This window comes from Erpetoichthys calabaricus, chromosome 11 (assembly GCF_900747795.2).
Source record: "Erpetoichthys calabaricus chromosome 11, fErpCal1.3, whole genome shotgun sequence".
NCBI lineage: Eukaryota > Metazoa > Chordata > Cladistia > Polypteriformes > Polypteridae > Erpetoichthys > Erpetoichthys calabaricus.
The window spans coordinates 106,467,029-106,483,940 of record NC_041404.2 but is presented as its reverse complement, the minus strand read 5'-3'; the positions used below and the strand labels follow the sequence as shown (position 1 = coordinate 106,483,940).

At 38.6% G+C, this 16,912-nt stretch overlaps 1 protein-coding gene across 1 annotated transcript in view; it reads right to left on the bottom strand.

Annotated features, from left to right (window-relative positions):
* Positions 1 to 5,090: 5,090 nt before the first annotated feature.
* LOC114660055 (uncharacterized) overlaps positions 5,091 to 16,912 on the bottom strand; it is a 37,166-nt gene continuing 25,344 nt past the window's right edge. Inside the window, exons 4-5 of the mRNA XM_028812568.2 lie at positions 9,421 to 9,497; positions 5,091 to 5,380 (exon numbers count right to left, since the gene is read on the bottom strand). Of these exons, the coding sequence (XP_028668401.1) occupies positions 5,241 to 5,380; positions 9,421 to 9,497 (217 nt within the window). The 3' untranslated portion in view covers positions 5,091 to 5,240. The remainder of the gene's footprint in view (positions 5,381 to 9,420; positions 9,498 to 16,912) is intronic.

Sequence of the window (16,912 nt, the reverse complement as noted above, 5' to 3'; positions counted from 1 at the left end):
AAACATCCAACTATAGATAAATATCACCACCTGCTGTCCTGAAATAGTAAGAGATTCAAACAAAAATGTTCAGTGCCCTACAAGTACAAAAGGACTTCAATTTTTTTTGGCGAGGAACACATGTGCTTTAATACAGTCCTAATATACAGTATAAATACAGTATACAGTATTATATAAATATCTGTTCATTGCTTGCGTAGACAGGGTGTTGAGCAAGATCTCGAGGTCCAGCAGCTGTTGGGCATATGTTGGTGAAGAAATATTCAGTGATCTTGACTTTGCTGACGATGCTGTGATCTTCATGGAGTTAATGTAGGCTCTGATCGGAGCTCCCAAGAGACTGAGCGAGGAGTCTGAGTGTCTGGGTTTGCGAGTGTCCCGGATAAAAACCAAGATCCAGGCTTTTAATGACTTCTTAGGCAGAGCCATCAGCAATGTCTCTGTCTGTGGAGAGATTGTCGACAGGTTTACTTACCTTAGCAGTGACATTCGTGTCTCTGGTGACTTTTCCTATAAAGTCTGTAGACAGATTGGGAGAGCATGGGGGGTGGGGTGTGTCATACTCCTGCTATCTGCGCAAAAGGACAAAGGTCCAAGTATTTAGAGTCCTGGGGCCTCATGTATAAACGATGCATATGCAAATTGCGATGTATAAAACCTAAACTTGGCGTAAAGCCACGCACATTTCCACGGTAGCTCATACCCTGTCGTACGCAAGTTCTCCGCTCGGTTTTGCAGACTGGCGGCACACAGCGTCAAAGCAGTGCTACTGTTCCTGTGTGGTTAGCCTTTCTTTTTTAGATCCACATCCCTGATGCGGCTTTATAAATACACTGAAATTAACCGCGTATTGTTTATTAGTTTAATGCATCTGATTGTAATTAACCTGTAACAATATAATGGTCCACAGAATGGTCAAACTATTCCAAATACCATAACTGCTTTAGTGTTGTTACTCTCACTGCACCTTCTTCTTCCAGCTGCTCCTGTTAAGAGTTGCCACAGCGGATCGTCTTTTTCCATATTACTCTCACTGCACCACTCAGAGTATTTATATCACTGTATCAGAGTGTGAATCACAGCTGCACAGAAGGTGATCGGAAAGAGAATTATCGGTATACAGCATCAAGCACCCGCTGCCTCAGCCATTCACTATTCACTATTTGAACTGCTCTCATCCGACAAATGCTTCAGAGTCTTTCCTGTACTGACCTTGCGGATTACAAACAGTTTCATTCCAAGAACTCTAAATGCACTCAGTCTCAATAAAGTGCTCCTTGTAGAACTGTTTGTACATAAGTACCATTACCTCACTGTAAACTTGCGATAGTTATAATATTGCACAATCTGAGCCACTTTATAAAGCGCGTATTTACATATGATGATGATATCATTTTTAAGATGAAATGCAGTAAAATATGTTTATTATATTACACAGATAAAACTAACTACATGGTGCCACAGCACTAGCAAGGAGCTGGAGCTTCGTTCACGGATTGTTCCTGCCTTGCGCTGTATTCTTGCTAGGGCTGGTGCGACATTGGAAGGATAGATGGATAGAATAATTAAACATTACGAAGATATTTCAATGTTCCTTAAAAAGTTTTGAAGAATCCGCATTCGAAGCTTACAGATGGCTTAATGTCTATTACAGAGCTGATTGTGTGGCGATTGGGTATTTGGAGAAAGAAAAGTAAGGACGGGAATTGGTGGTTAGTACGTTTGAAAGAGACAATACTTCTCTAATAAAGTATTTCATCGAAGGTCGTGCATGGCGCAGCAAGCATCTTGCGTGAGACATGAACAATCACTGCGCCACTGTGTTCCCATGTTTAATAACATGCTTTAACTCCTATCATCATGAAAATGATATCACTTATACTTCAGTATTTTAATTATTCAGAGAGCTGTAATATTATGAATGTAATGGATTCTGTGTCCTGTCAGAGGAAGAGAAAGCCCGGTATCATGTAGTGCTTCACACAAATACAAAACTAAGCATTTAACGTGCTACTTTAGTTACGATGGGACTTGAGAAATTAGTAAATTAAACGATTTTAAGATGAAGTTTATGATGTTCTACTTTAATGACAAAATAAACTATGTGATTAAAGTGGAAATTTCAAGATTAGAGTTGACATTTCGTGCTTTTTTCACACTGTGTGCCTTTTTTTTTCTCTGTATCCTAATAAGCTTTCATATGGCACTCAGACAGTGGGCTATGACTCGCCTTTTCACAGCGACTTTGATACGTGCAACTTTGTGAACTTGAGCTTTCAAGATTCTCCGACACACTATGTCACTCAATCAACTTCCTTTTGTTGTTTATACCACTGTTTAAACCGACAAATAGTAAGTTTTTCCTTGCCTCCACTTGGTATTCGCTGAAATTCTTCTATTTTCCTTCATACTTTTGCCATTGTCTTTTCACAGAAGGCTGAGCTTAAGGGCTATTTATATTGATTTGCATATTCAAAGAGGTGTAATTCTGGGAGGAGTTGGGGCGGGACAGCATGTGCGTGCACGTGTGTTCATTTTCATGCTGACCGGGATTTATGTAGCGGAAGAACGTGGAAGCTGGCGTTCGCATAGATTTATGCATCTGGATTTTTTTGTGCGTAAGCACATTTCTGCTTTTGTGCTTACGTCATGTTATAGTATGAATTCTACGCACGGTGTTATGCATGAGGCCCCAGGTGCTTCCTGTCTTGCTATATGGTTCCAACACATGGACGCTATCCAGTGACCCAAGTCAAAGACTGGACTTCTGTGGTTTGACTTTGTTTCAAATGAGCAGTTGCTCATGGAGTCCTGAATGAGGCACATTACCTGCATTGTGAGGGAGCGTCAGTTATGGCACTAAAGCCATGTGGCAAGATTCCCAGAGGGTGATCCGGCTCATGGGTCATCAATAATGTGGATCCTAAGTCGAGGACCAGTCCAAGGGGATGAAAAGTAACACCTGGCTGCGGCAGATAGTGGGTCATTTCCGTAGGGTGGGACTGGACCACGTGTTTGCCTGGGGGTTGCCAAAGCGGTTTTGTCATGTGGTGGTTGCAGCAACGCACTGTACCAGTGCATGTTCCCCAACCTGACCTGGCCTGATATATACCATATATACTCGCGTTTAAGTTCTCTCATGGATAAATCAGGGGTTGATTTTTCCATATAATTTCCGGTATTTTATAATAATAATAATTCATTACATTTACAAGGTCAGTCATATAATTTCAATGCGAAAAACTCACACTATTGGTTCAAGAGATTATGATATGCTAACACCCACGTGAAAGAGTAACCATGGACCACACTGCCTTTTTTTTCCCCCCCATGTATTGTGCCTACGTGACCACACGGTAATACCCAAACTATTCCGAAGTGACGTTTGCACTCATACACCTTTATCGTAACAGCATCCCTTATCTATGATGGTGTGTTCGATCAGAAGAAAATATGAAGTTGGTTTTAAATTAAAAGTCATTGAAGTGGTGAAATAAATTGGTAACTGTGCTGCTGCAACAAAATTCGATGTGTCAGAGAAACTGGTGCGAGATTGGAGGAAGCAAGAAGATGTAAAAATAAAAAATAAAATAAAAAAATTTAAGTGTCGCATTTTTGAATGGACGTATAAGTTGGGGTCTGATTTTATGGGTCTCAAGACCCAACTTATACGTGTGTATATACAGTATATTCATTTATATTCATAAGGAGACTCAGCAGCCAGAGGAATTAGTGATAACTTTGAGGTGAAAGAAAACCTTGCACCAGAAATATATATATATATATATAATTTCAAAGAGTATCACCAACAAGCACACAGAGAATTTTATTGGTACCTGCCTATTTTATACTTTACTGCTGTAGTTGTGTATAATCATAAACTTTGAGAAAGAGACAGAGAGTTACTTTGGAAAGTGCTCCGTAAGTTAAGATATCCCCCAAAATTCCTCTTCATGCTCAACGTTTTTCATGATGGAATGAAGGCAAAGGTCCTTGTTGGCAGGGAAATACCTGCTTCCTTTGAAATCACGGTTAGCATTAAGCAAGGCTATATCCTGGCCATGGTGCTTCTCTCTAGAAACGTGTTGACCCCACTGATAGGGTGTGGATCTGGTACTGGCTGGGTGGCAATATTTTCAGCCCACTCAAAAACCTCCTTCACAATCATCTATGAGCTGTATGCTGATGATGTTTCCAGTGCAGCTCTTCAACCAAAAAGACTTTAGAGAACCATTAAGTCCTTGCACTCTGCCTATTCCAGGATGGGCCAGGAAATCAGCACTTCCAAGATGCTGACCCTTCAGACTGCCTTCCAACTCACAGCTCCTCAAATGGACATCAAGACTGGCAGCACAACTCTAGACAACACAGTCCTTCCCCCCCCACCTTGGAAGCAGTATCTCTAATGATGCCTCTGTGACTGCAGAAGATTACGAACCATCTCTGACAAGCCACCTCAGCAATCTGCCACCTCTGCAAGTGAATCTTCTCTAACCAGTTGTTATGTATGGCAACTAAGGTCATGGTCTATTGCATGGTATATCAACTTTCCTGTTTAGATGTGTGTCCTGGACCCTCTACCAAAAGCAAATCCATATCCTAGAAGCATTCCAGAAGATCCTGGGCATTACTTGTGAGGACAGGATCCCACAAATTAAAATTCAGGAACACTGCTAATAAACCAGCACTGAGAATGTTCTGCTAAGTTGTACCTTCCAATGGAACAGGCAAATGATCCACATCGATGAGTCTCTGCTTCCCTGCTTGGTCTTGTATGGTGAACTTGCCTATGGATCTTAACCTTGAAATGGCCTGAAGAAAATCCTGGAAGGATCACTTGAAGCACTCTTTCAAGGCCTAGACCATTCCATATTGGCAGCTCGAGACACTGGTGATTCCATATTTTAGAGAGGGTCTGTTATCAAGGGAGTCCATCATTTTGAACAACAATGGACCCATCAACATGAGGAGAAGAGAAAACAAGACATCTCGATCAATGCCAATCTACTGCCCCCTGGGTGGTAGTTTCCCAGAAAATCCTGCCCCCAGGTCTGCTTTTGCCAAATTGGCCTGCTGTCTCACCAGAGGGAGAGTCACTGATGGACAAAAATATGGACAGCATCATCATTGGATCCATGTACCGATATGACTGTGGTAAAGACATAGATCTTACCATTAAATAGAAAATTAAGGCTTTATTTAATTTATAAGAATGCAGATTTTGTTTCTGTATGACTGGCTCACTTGTTGGCCATAGCCACAGCAACAGTCAGTGAAATAACCAATATTGCCATGGCAATACTTAGCAGCACAGTAATGACAACCATTCCTCCGGAGCGAAAGAGAGTCAGCTGGAGCAAGTCCAAATCTTGGGAAACACCTGAAACAGAGGAGCACATCAGAAACTTGCCATAATAACAGTGACATGTGGTTACAAATACTGTACTATGTCTAGGCAGCTAAGGAGCTCCCAGCTCTAATCAATAAAAGGAACACTCTTTCACTCAGATAACTAAAGGACATGACATTTGTAAACCTGCATAAGCCAAGTCAGGGTTGTGTGGACCACACCATATTCCAGTAGCATCATATGCAAGGCAGGAACCAAGATGGAAGAAGTGTCTGTTCTTTGCCGAGTTCACTCACATAAACACCCATAATAAAAATAAGCAAGACTGGAATCTCCAATGAACTTTACATTTATCTTTTGAGAGGTAAGCAAATGCAGAATCAGGGAGAACATACAAACATCCACTGATAGTGACTAAAAGCAGGATTCAAACAAAAGCCAAAGGAGCCATGATTCAGCAGTAACAATCATTGTGCCACCATGCTGTCAAATATAGTTGTTAAGCTGGTCATTGTCATGCACAACTATAAAAAGATTCTGAGCAACACTGAAAGCCTGTTAATGTGGAGAAATCTCAGGACACCAAGGGTCACTAGTGAATACATGCATCCAAAGTACATATATAGTATCTGAATCTTGTAATTCAGCCTGCGCAAAAGTATTAGCTATCAATAAATAACAGAGGTAATTTGGTTATAAAACAAAGTAACTTACAGTTATGATGATATAAGAAAAATATAAAATGCAATGTCAAAATGCTGGAACTGCAAAATGACAATGAGGAATTATACTGGATACTAGCCATGTGCGCCCAACTACGTTGCGCGTGTTAAAGTTGTCTGTGAAGGTCTCCCTGTTTAAACGCGGCTGCCAGGCGTGAACTGGGCCCTTTGTCGCACAGCATTATGATTTTTTATAAGGGAAACAAAATTACAAAACAAAACCCTTGGACATTGATTCGATAGGAACGGCCTACTCGGAATCACTGTCCGAATAGTAATTATGTGGTGGTGTAGGAGCATTTCTGCTTCTCTCCATTCACAGTCTCGTTTTCACGACGCTGTCGTTTCCTCTCACAATCTCTTCTCAACCTTTCTCCAATCTCACAGGTTGCTTTGTGGCAATCCAAAGAGTAAGGCAATATACACGGAGCAATGGTTATAAAAGGGGGACACATAGGTATCCAGGCTCTTTAAAGCATAAATAGGGATCACTTCACTGACATGTGAGCAAGCCAGGGTACAACTGAGACGCGCAGCACTCGCCGGCTACAACGTAACAATAATAATTTCCGGAACGTGCTGTTACGTTGTCATTCATTTTACCCACCGTCTTTCTTTCATTCATATGTTATGTAGGCACCTACCTTTTATCGTTGGCAATCTCATTCTCTAACCAGGCCACAGGAGCTAACCAGCGTAACACTGTCCACCACCCCTTTCGTTATTCCGGCACATTGTTGACATCCGTGAGTAACAACAATGTACTAAACTGGAAGGTGGTCTACGCATGCGTGGAATTTGCAGACAAACAAAGATCAAGATCCAAATAAAGATTACATATAAAGATTAGTTAATTTAAAGTACAACAGTTTGTTTAGTTTGAATGTCTGTGCTTTGAGGTGTGACTGGAGTACTACAGTCTTCAGTAGTATAAGCCTGGAGGAAATTCTTAATGCAATGCCTATGTTTTAGCTGTCTCTCTACTGCCATCTAGTGCTTCTTCTTCTAATTCATTCGCGGACAAACAAAGATCAAAATCCAAATGAAGATTATATATAGAGATTCTTATGTAAGTTAACAATGGCAGATGAATGAGGTTAATACAAAATTGTTAATACAAATTAATAAAGTAATGTAAATTTGATCTCAGTAGCCTTTAATTTTGGTTGAATTAGAATTTAACGGTGACTAAAAAAGTACTGAACAAAAGGGAGAGGCACTCTCAATAATCTCTTTTACGAGTCATGAACTGGGAGTTCAGATTTGTTCCAATAAATTAAAACTGGAAAGAAGAATAACCCACAAGCTCTTGATGCGTTTTTCTCATCAGACATTCAGGCTAGTCCCAGATACCAGCCATTTGGATTTATTTTTTGAATAAAAAGAGCAAAACTTAAAAGAAGTGGTGAGGCGGCCTTCTGCTGTTATGCACCTAAAATCTGGAATAGCCTGCCAATAGGAATTCGCCAGGCTAATACAGTGGAGCACTTTAAAAAAACTGCTGAAAACACATTATTTTAACATGGCCTTCTCATAACTTCACGGTAATTTAAATCCTGATACTCTGTATATCCAATTCATTATAATAACTATTCATGGTGGCTCTAAAATCTGTACTAACCCCTACTCTCTCTTCTCTTGCCACCACCATCTACACAAAGCACCATGATGTTCCAACAATGATGGATGGATTAAAAGCCAGAAGTCTGTATGACCATCAGCATCAAGTGACTCTGTGAGAACCCTAACTACAAAGAGGCTTATTTCATTTATGTTAGGTAGAATGCCCAGAGGGGACTGGGCGGTCTCGTGGCCTGGAACCCCTACAGATTTTAATTTTTTTCTCCAGCCTTCTGGAGTTTTTTTTGTTTTTTCTGTCCACCCTGGCCATCGGACCTTACTCCTTTTCTATGTTAACTAATGTCTTATTTTAAATTTATTTTGTCTTTTATTTTTCTTTTCTTCATTATGTAAAGTACTTGGAGCTACTTTTTGTATGAAAATGTGCTATATAAATAAATGTTGTACTTTACCTGAAATTACACCTGAGAACAGTACTTGCATGTAGTGTTCACCATCCATAAAATAAAGACTGGCCAAATGCTGAAGGACCAAGGCATATTCAAAGGACAGTTTTTATTTTATGCACAGTGCTGCTGGGATAGACCCCTCTCAGTCCTAAATTAAATGAGGATATCTCAGGAAAAGAACTAATGGGAGGACTGCTTTGTATAGCACAGTAATTCTGGTTAGTCAGTGGTTCATTCAGGTGAATATATTATATATATATATCTATATCCAATATGTACATTTGAATCTAAAATGGCTACATATTAATTGAATATTACTAGTGTATAGTTAGTCTTTTGTTTAGTAATCTGTTTCTGTTGAACTATGCGTTTATTCTATTGTACAATATTATTTATACACCAGTAACGGCACACTGCTTGATAACATGCAGTGAATACACTTTACTTGAGTATTTCTAGTTTCATCCCCTTTCTCTGTACGTTTAGCATTCGTTTGCTAGGAGGTAAATGCGCTTGCTGCTTCCTGAGCAGCTCTTCTTTTCTTCATCCTAGCAGCCTGCTTCTTCTTTTCTTTCGTCGGCATCTTTTTGCGTTAAAACTGATTAAGTCAGTGTTTGTGTTACAATTACTTAGTATGTTTTCTTTAAATTTTTCACTTAAGCTGGCAGTTAGGTCTTCAATCTGCCTCAAGAATGATTTAAGATATGAAGAGGTAGGGGAAGAGACGGTGAAGGTGGTAGGGAATGAGAACAGTGCCCTTACGCATAAGCCACATGGCCGCTCTGCTGGCCACTGCTGAGAGTTGATTCTACAATAAAACAAAAAAAAAAAAAAATAGAAATAACCTTTGAGGTCAATCATCACCATGAAAGCAGATAGTAGACGTCACGTAGTATATGTGTACCAAATTTCAAGTCAATAGGTCAAATGGTTTGTGAGCTACAGGGGATTAAAATCCAGGACAGACAAACGGACAGCCACAGTAGCTTAATATACAGTATAAGAAGAGTAATTTCAATGTTTCGGCACAGGTGGGATTAGCAACAAAAGCCTTGTATTGTAGTGTAATGTGAAAATGGCTAGGTGAATAGAATTTAGTTATTCAGTTTCATTTTGAAAACCAAAGGTTCTAGAGGTAGGAGAAAGAAAAACACCAATGCAGAGATTTCGTGATCATGTTTTCCAGCTACTGCTATGCATAGTCCTTCTTCTAACAAATTCAGCACAATATTCAGTCTGAGTGAGATATATTTAAACAGAGTTAAGATATGATAAAAAAATACACTTACCTGAACTGACATTCACCTACGTTACTCACCTCTGGTCTGCAGTGGTTCAGACCAATTTGTAGAGGCCAGCAGAGTCCGGCTGGCATTGTACAACATGAAGCAAACCCTGTGAACCACAAATCAAAAGCATACATGTTTAGATTTTAAAAAATGCCAAACTGTTTAAAATCATGCAGAGCCTCTGATCCATTGAGGTTTTGCCCATTTTTACTGCAAAGGGAAATAATGCATTACTAGTAAAATCTCATATACTGTATATGGATTTGTCTTACCCTTACTGCCTACATTTATGTGGTAGTGATGGGATAACTGGGTCAGCATTTGGAAAATTAAAAAAACAAACAAAAAAAAATATATATGCAGGGCACCTCTATACAAGAGGCATCCCATAATAGAGGACATTAAGGTAACCTGCAGAGTTCATTTCAAATCAATTTAATTTTGTACAGCACCCTTGATAGTAAAAATTCTTTAAAATGCTAGAATTAAAGGACTAAAAATCATGAAAATATTTGAAACTAATATTTTCCCCTTTTCAGAAATTCTGGACATACATTTTTGAAAACTGTGCAAGAGATTATTAAATGTATATGACCTCACAGAAATGCAGTTATTCAAATGCAGCTACTTTGAGGAGCCAGTTCATCTTATCACTTGCTATCTTTCTTATCATATAAGACCAAGTACCACTATGTAGCCAGAACAAGAAAATAAATGTATCTGAACTGTGACTGTCATTGCTTTTGTGTTAATTTAAGGAAGATGTTCTACAGCAGATGTTACATGGCAGAAACAGAAGGGGGTAGTGTGACAAAGGGGTGTACTTACTGTACAGTATAAAACAGAATAGCTTGTGGAACTGCTCTGTGAAACTAGGTGCCAATTTATGAGCTTGCTGAACATTTGTAAAATTCATCACAGGAATAAATTATTTCTTATACCAGACATTGCATGCCTTTCATGTAATAACTGATAAAACTACTACTCAGAAGGTGATTTGAAATATTACAAAATCTCTCAAACATCCCCTAGGTTAAAATGAAAATAAGTGATTCATTGCTTGAATGTTTACCAAGCCTTTAATGACTTTTTAGTCATGTACAATAAGTGTTCTATATTGTCTTTGTATTGTCTTGCATCTATGTTGTGTCTTGTATATATTGATGATCTGTACTGTGTTTCATGTACCCTTATACTTGTTTTATTAATGTTCCCAAAATGTTTTTTATTAAAATTAGTGGGTTCCTTCCTTTCTTTGAAAGAATCTGAGGACCGAGTTGTGAGCGATTTAACATTCCAACTAACTGTAGAAGCTTCCAATGCTTAAGACTATACCTTCTGCTCCTCTGAAATGGATACAGATGATCATTGAAGCCATTTTTATGTGGGTAGGAGGCTTATTTCACAGTTATACATATTTACTTAACTGGAATCTATAGCATTATATAATTTTTTTCCTCATGACTATAAATTATACTTTGTGGTACAGTGGTTAAAGCTGCAGTCTCATGGATCAGTTCATTCCTTTTGCCCAATGCTATCAGGATAGACTGCCCCCTGCCACCATGAGTAAAATTAAGCAGGCTTGAAAATGCTATGCAGTAAAACGTGTATCCATAGCAAATGCAACAATAAATATTTATTTGAATTACTATACCTAAAATACTATTTTCTTAATATGATTTGTTGATTAATTTTTAAATTTATTACTTATTAAAAGGTTCTTGTACTGTATATATTTAAATAATTTTATTTAACATTTGTACAAATGTAAGTTTGTGCATAGAAATGCAATTTATTTTGCCTCTAAGGAACTTTTCTTCATATTTCTATAATGCACTTTGATTTTTCTATCATTCTTTTTGAGCATTTAATAATAAAAAAAAATACAAAATATAAAAAAGTGTTAATCCATCAGTCTTCCTTTATTTGAATAGAAAAATCATTAACTTGAGGAAGGCAGTGGAAAAGCGTTCAAGATGCAATCCAGTAAAAACCTCTTCAAACAAAGGGTGAAGAGAATCTGATGCCAAGTACAGAGTCAGAGTTGAAATCCTGAGGTGCTATCTGGAATAACTCCGCTATTTGCTAACCAAATGACATTTGGGTATTGATTAATTCTATCCACTACTTTATCAAACTCATGGTCTGCGTGAAGGCCGGTTATTTTAGGCATTAAAATCTGAGAGCACTACAGCAGCAATAATGAGTTATATAAAATAACAAATACAACAACTGTAACTTCAGTATTGTTTATATTATTACATATATGTGTTTACTTCTTTGGATATTATCAGTCATATGAAAAGATTTGCCAACGATATAGCAACAACAAGCTCATTGTCTTCGGCTGGCTGTACTTTGGTATTTTTACCTGTTTTTGAAAAGAACTCTAAGAGCAAATAAAGATGGTTACAAAAAAATAAACAAAGACTCATACTATTTTTGCTTAGCCTGTGTTAAACCTGTCATGATTTTTTCTTCTTCTACCACTAAAGCTTTTTCCCCAATTTCATGTGAAGTGGCTACACTTGGCCAGTCTTTTCCACTCTCATTTGTTATATAGTATACTCCCTTGCCTGGTACCCTTTTCTCCCTTAGATACCCCTTCACACAGTCCAACCACTTTCTCTTTGGTTCTCGTCGTCTTCTTTTCCACACTTAAGTCCATATCCACGATTCTTCTCCCCACATGGTTTACCCCTCTTCTCATGACGTGCTCATAGGACTCTATGAATCCAGTTTATTTTTTCACAAATTCCATTTTTTTTTTCGATTTTCACTGTTATATTTTTTCTATGTTTCAGATTTTTGAATGTTTACCATTTTTTTTTGTACTGTATGTTTTACTGTAGCTGTTGCTACTTTCAAACAATAGTGAAATGGAACTTTGCATTCCTTTTAATGAAACCGTACACTACCACAACTATACCTTATTGTATCTAAACAAAGGGTAGAAGTTCAGGGCCTAAACTAAAATGCAATAAATAAATTTAAATATAAATAACTAAAAATAAAAATGCAATTTGTATGTTTAAACATTTGAATTCAGCAAAAAGTGATTATATTCTAACACCCTTAATCAGTACAATTTGTTTCAAATTGGAGCTGTGCTAATCTGGTATATTTCCATCTCCATTGAAGTACAGGATTATGAGGCGCTTGGTGTTTAGCTCACGGAGTGACTGTCTCGTCTGTAAGCAGAGTCTTATATTTACTAAAGTTCCTCTCACCGTCAACTGAGCTGACTGGGAAGTATATGTTGGGCAATGCGATCTCTGTTCCCTTGGAACATGCGTCCTGCACCCTTCCACTAATCAGCCAGTTCCACTGAAGAAGAGAGACCTCCATTTGAAGCACAGTGTAAATGCACTGTCCACTCTAAACTTAGCTCTGCTGATGGGCTAATCAGAAGTTTCAGTTTTGTGTATCTTTCAATGTGTTTTCCATAGCAGGGGCATGGCTGGGATCAAACACTCTGACCAGCTTATATACCTCCTTCACAGGGTGGACATCCCAATGTTTTGAAAACTTAGCAAAGGCTGGGTGCAATGCATCACGCAGGTGGTCAAGCACTTATCTCCTGTTTTGCACACCAATTTGATTACACAGCTCATCGGTTTTGGCATCAAAGGTTTTTGCACGTTTTTTCATCAGGTAGGAGCCCATATTCTCCATAATATTGTATGCCGAGACTGCAGTAGGACAGTAATTGCCCTGCAGAATTGTAAGAGCTGTGACGAGTTTGATGCATCCCTTAGAGATGAAGATTAACTTCACTGTAAGCGGCTCCAGTTTTTCCTCAGTTTCAATCATCTCTGGGATTTTTTTGTTACAGTCTGAGCTGATGTGTTTTCAGCCAGAAAGAACTCCTTGTAGAGGTGAATATGTTCAGCGTGGTACCGTACCGATTTGAACCAGCTATTCCACCTGGTGTTTCATGCTTTGGGGGGTGCCTTGGTCAGCATAATCTCTTTCAGTGACAAGAAAGTTACTGATCTCCTTTTCCTGGCAGGCTTCTTAAAGAAGGCAGACTACCCACATCACTAGTGAATTTGTGAATTTCCCATTGGGATTAATAAAGTATCTATCTATCTATCTATCTATCTAGTGATACAGCCTCACTGAAGTATTTACAGTGCTGCCAGGTCTCTCCCACCAAACTGAGGACATGACACAAGCAGGTTGAATGCACACTGTTAGGCATAACCCCTTTTAAAACTTCCTGGTATACTTTCAGAGAGTATGATGCATTGTCTGTAACCAGTGCTAAAATGTCATTAAGATTCAGCTGGTTGTTGTGAAGGGACTGAAGCACTGCCTGTGAAAAGTTGTAGCTCTCCATAAAGATAACCTCTGCCAGAAAATATTGGTCTGTGTAATTGTAATTATGCATATTATTTCTAATGATTCTTAACCTTTAAAATGTTTACAGACTGAAACCATACATCATTACATCTGTAGATTAAAAAGCTATACTTTTGTAGCTTCATCTAACTGCATATTTTAAAATAATTAATTACAAAGCAAAATCTTTCAAAGAACGGTGTCTATATGTTGTTCAAAGACACTAGGCAATGATTTTGATGAACACTGCACTCATTTTTCTGGAACCTCCCTGTTTACAATGACTCCGCACAAATGGCCACAGAGAGCTCCACAAACTGCTGTCTTGCATCTGACAACTTTTTTGTTTCCTTTGTTATTACCTGAAGAGGAACACTCATTGTTCTTAAATTTCTCCTTGTTCTCAAGATTGGTTTTAGATTTGACATGGTTGTTGCAAATATCTTTTCATGTCCAGTCTATGGTATGCTAGCAAAACCTGCAGGAAAGGTGTCCAGATTCATAAGTCACCGGGGCACAGTTGTGTCATCAGTTTTATAGTTAAGCTTGTGTTTTAGTTTTTTTGGATGTAGTTGGGGCATCTGATATGGATTGCTTCAACATTTGCTCCTGTCTCATGCAGCTAGTTAACTCACGTGCCTTAAATGAGAAAACACAGTAATCGCTCACAACTCAGTCCACAGATTCTTTCAACAGACAGAAACAACTGGATTTCTACGAAGAATTGCATTCGCTTGAAAAACAACAAACTAGAAAATAGTATCTGGATGACAGAACTACAGATTGCTCAAACATTTCATGTATTGGGAAGTTTTGTAACACTCAATGCTTCAGGCCCTAAATTCTGCACATTTCCATTTTTAAATCTAAAATCTGTTTTTATGCGCGCATTTCACGATTCCTTCTGTGTTCTCTGTATTGCGGAAATCATAGGACCCAACCATTCCACTTTCCCTCCTTTACTGCGTTTTCTTTAAGATTACACCAAACCTTAACTGTACCTCCAATTCTCACTTCTGATCTCATCAAGCTTTGTTACTTCAGACGTACATCAACATCCTTCTGTAACATCCAGTTTCCTTTCATGCCCCTTTTTAACAGGACAGATTTGTGATACATGCAACAATTACCCTTCTCTCCTGTACCGATTCTTCACGTCACGTAATACTCCCAATACCTTTTTTCAGCCTGACTGATTTCTATGGTTTATTTCTAGACCTATAGCTCTCTATCCTCGATTATGGTTTATCTGAGAGATTTGCACTTTTCTTTGTTTTTAATCTTGCCAGGAGATTAAACCTCTCCATCTTGTTTTTGTCCCTTGAATATTATTCTGTCTTTTTACTACTAATCTTAAGGCCTCTACAGTCATGGCTGAAATTATCGGCACTCCTGGCATTTTCCTTGAAAATGCACCATTTCTCCCAGAAAATTGTTGCAATTACAAATGTTTTGGTATACACGTTTATTTCCTTTATGTGCATTGGAACAACACAAAAACAGATAAAACCAGGCTGGACAAAATTATTGGCACCCTCTACTTAATATTTGGTTGCACACCCTTTGGAAAAAATAAGTGAAATCAAGCGCTTCCTATAACCATCAACAAGCTTGTTACACCTCTCAACTGGAATTTCCGACCACTCTTCTTTTGCAAACTGCTCAAGGTTTCTCAGATTTAAAGGGTGCCTTCTCCCAACAGCAATTTTGAGATCTCTCCATAAGTGTTCAATCGGATTTAGATCCAGACTCATTGCTGGCCACTTCAGAACTCTTCAGAACTCAACCATTTCAGAGTGCTTTTAGAGGTATGTTTGGGGTCATTGTCCTGCTGGAACACCCATGACCTCTGACACAGACCCAGCTTTCTGACACTGGGCCCTACATTGCGCCCCAATATCTTTTGGTAGTCTTCAGATTTCATGATGCCTTGCACACAGTCAAGGCATCCAGTGCCAGAGGCAGCAAAACATCTTAGAACCTCCACCATGTTTGACTGTAGGTACTGTATTCTTTTCTTCATAAGCCTCATTCTGTTTTCTGTAAACAGTAGAATGATGAGCTTTACCAAAAAGCTCTAGCTTGGTCTCATCTGTCCACAAGACGTTCGCCCAGAAGGATTTTGGCTTCCTCAAGTACATTTTGGCAAACTCCAGTCTGGCTTTATGTTTCTGTGTCAGCAGTGGGGTCCTCCTGGTTCTCCTGCCATAACATTTCATTTCGTTCAGATGTCGTTGGATAGTTTGAGCCGACACTGTTGCACCCTGAGTCTGCAGAACAGCTTGAATGTGTTTTGAAGTTGATTGGGGTTGTTTATCCACCATTCAGACTATCCTTCGTTGCAGTCTATTAGCTACAGTGCCATGTGTTGTGAACTTCTTGATTATGTTGCGCACAGTGGACAAAGGAACATGAAGATCTCTGGAGATGGACTTGTAGCCTTGAGATTGTTGATATTTTTCCACAATTTTTGTTCTCAAGTCCTCAGACAATTCTCTGCTCTTCTTTCTGTTCTCCATGCTTAGTGTGGCACACTCAGACACACTACAGAAAGGTTGAGTCAACTTTTCTCCATTTTAACTGGCTTCAGGTGTGATTGCTATATTGCCAGCACCCGTTTGCCATAGGTGAGTTCAAACGAGCATCATATGCTTGAAATAAAACGATTTACCCACAATTTTGAAAGGGTGCCAAAAATTTTGTCTGGCCCATTTTTGGAGTTGTGGGACATGATGTTAGATTTGGCTTTTTTTCTTTTTTTTTGTGTTGTTCCAATGCACATACAGGAAATAAAACGTATATACAAAAACATTTGTAATTGCAATAATTTTCTGGGAGAAATGGTGCATTTTCTGGGTAAATTCTAGGGGTGCCGATAATTTCGGCCATGACTGTATGCTCCACAGCTCTTCTCTGCACCTCCAGTTTCCTTTCCACAATGTTATTAAAACTTTAACTGCAAATACATCCATTATTTCTAAAACTACTTCTGACTTTTGTATAGGCACCCTCATAAAATAATTTTTTACCTATCGTTGCATAATTCTCCAGTACTCCCTTTTCTTTCATACATTTTCACTTTTCTTGCTTGGGAACTCTATCATATACCTTCCCTAAATCTATAAATACCACATACAAGAAACAAAAATGCATTTGCTGTACCCTTTTCTAGCA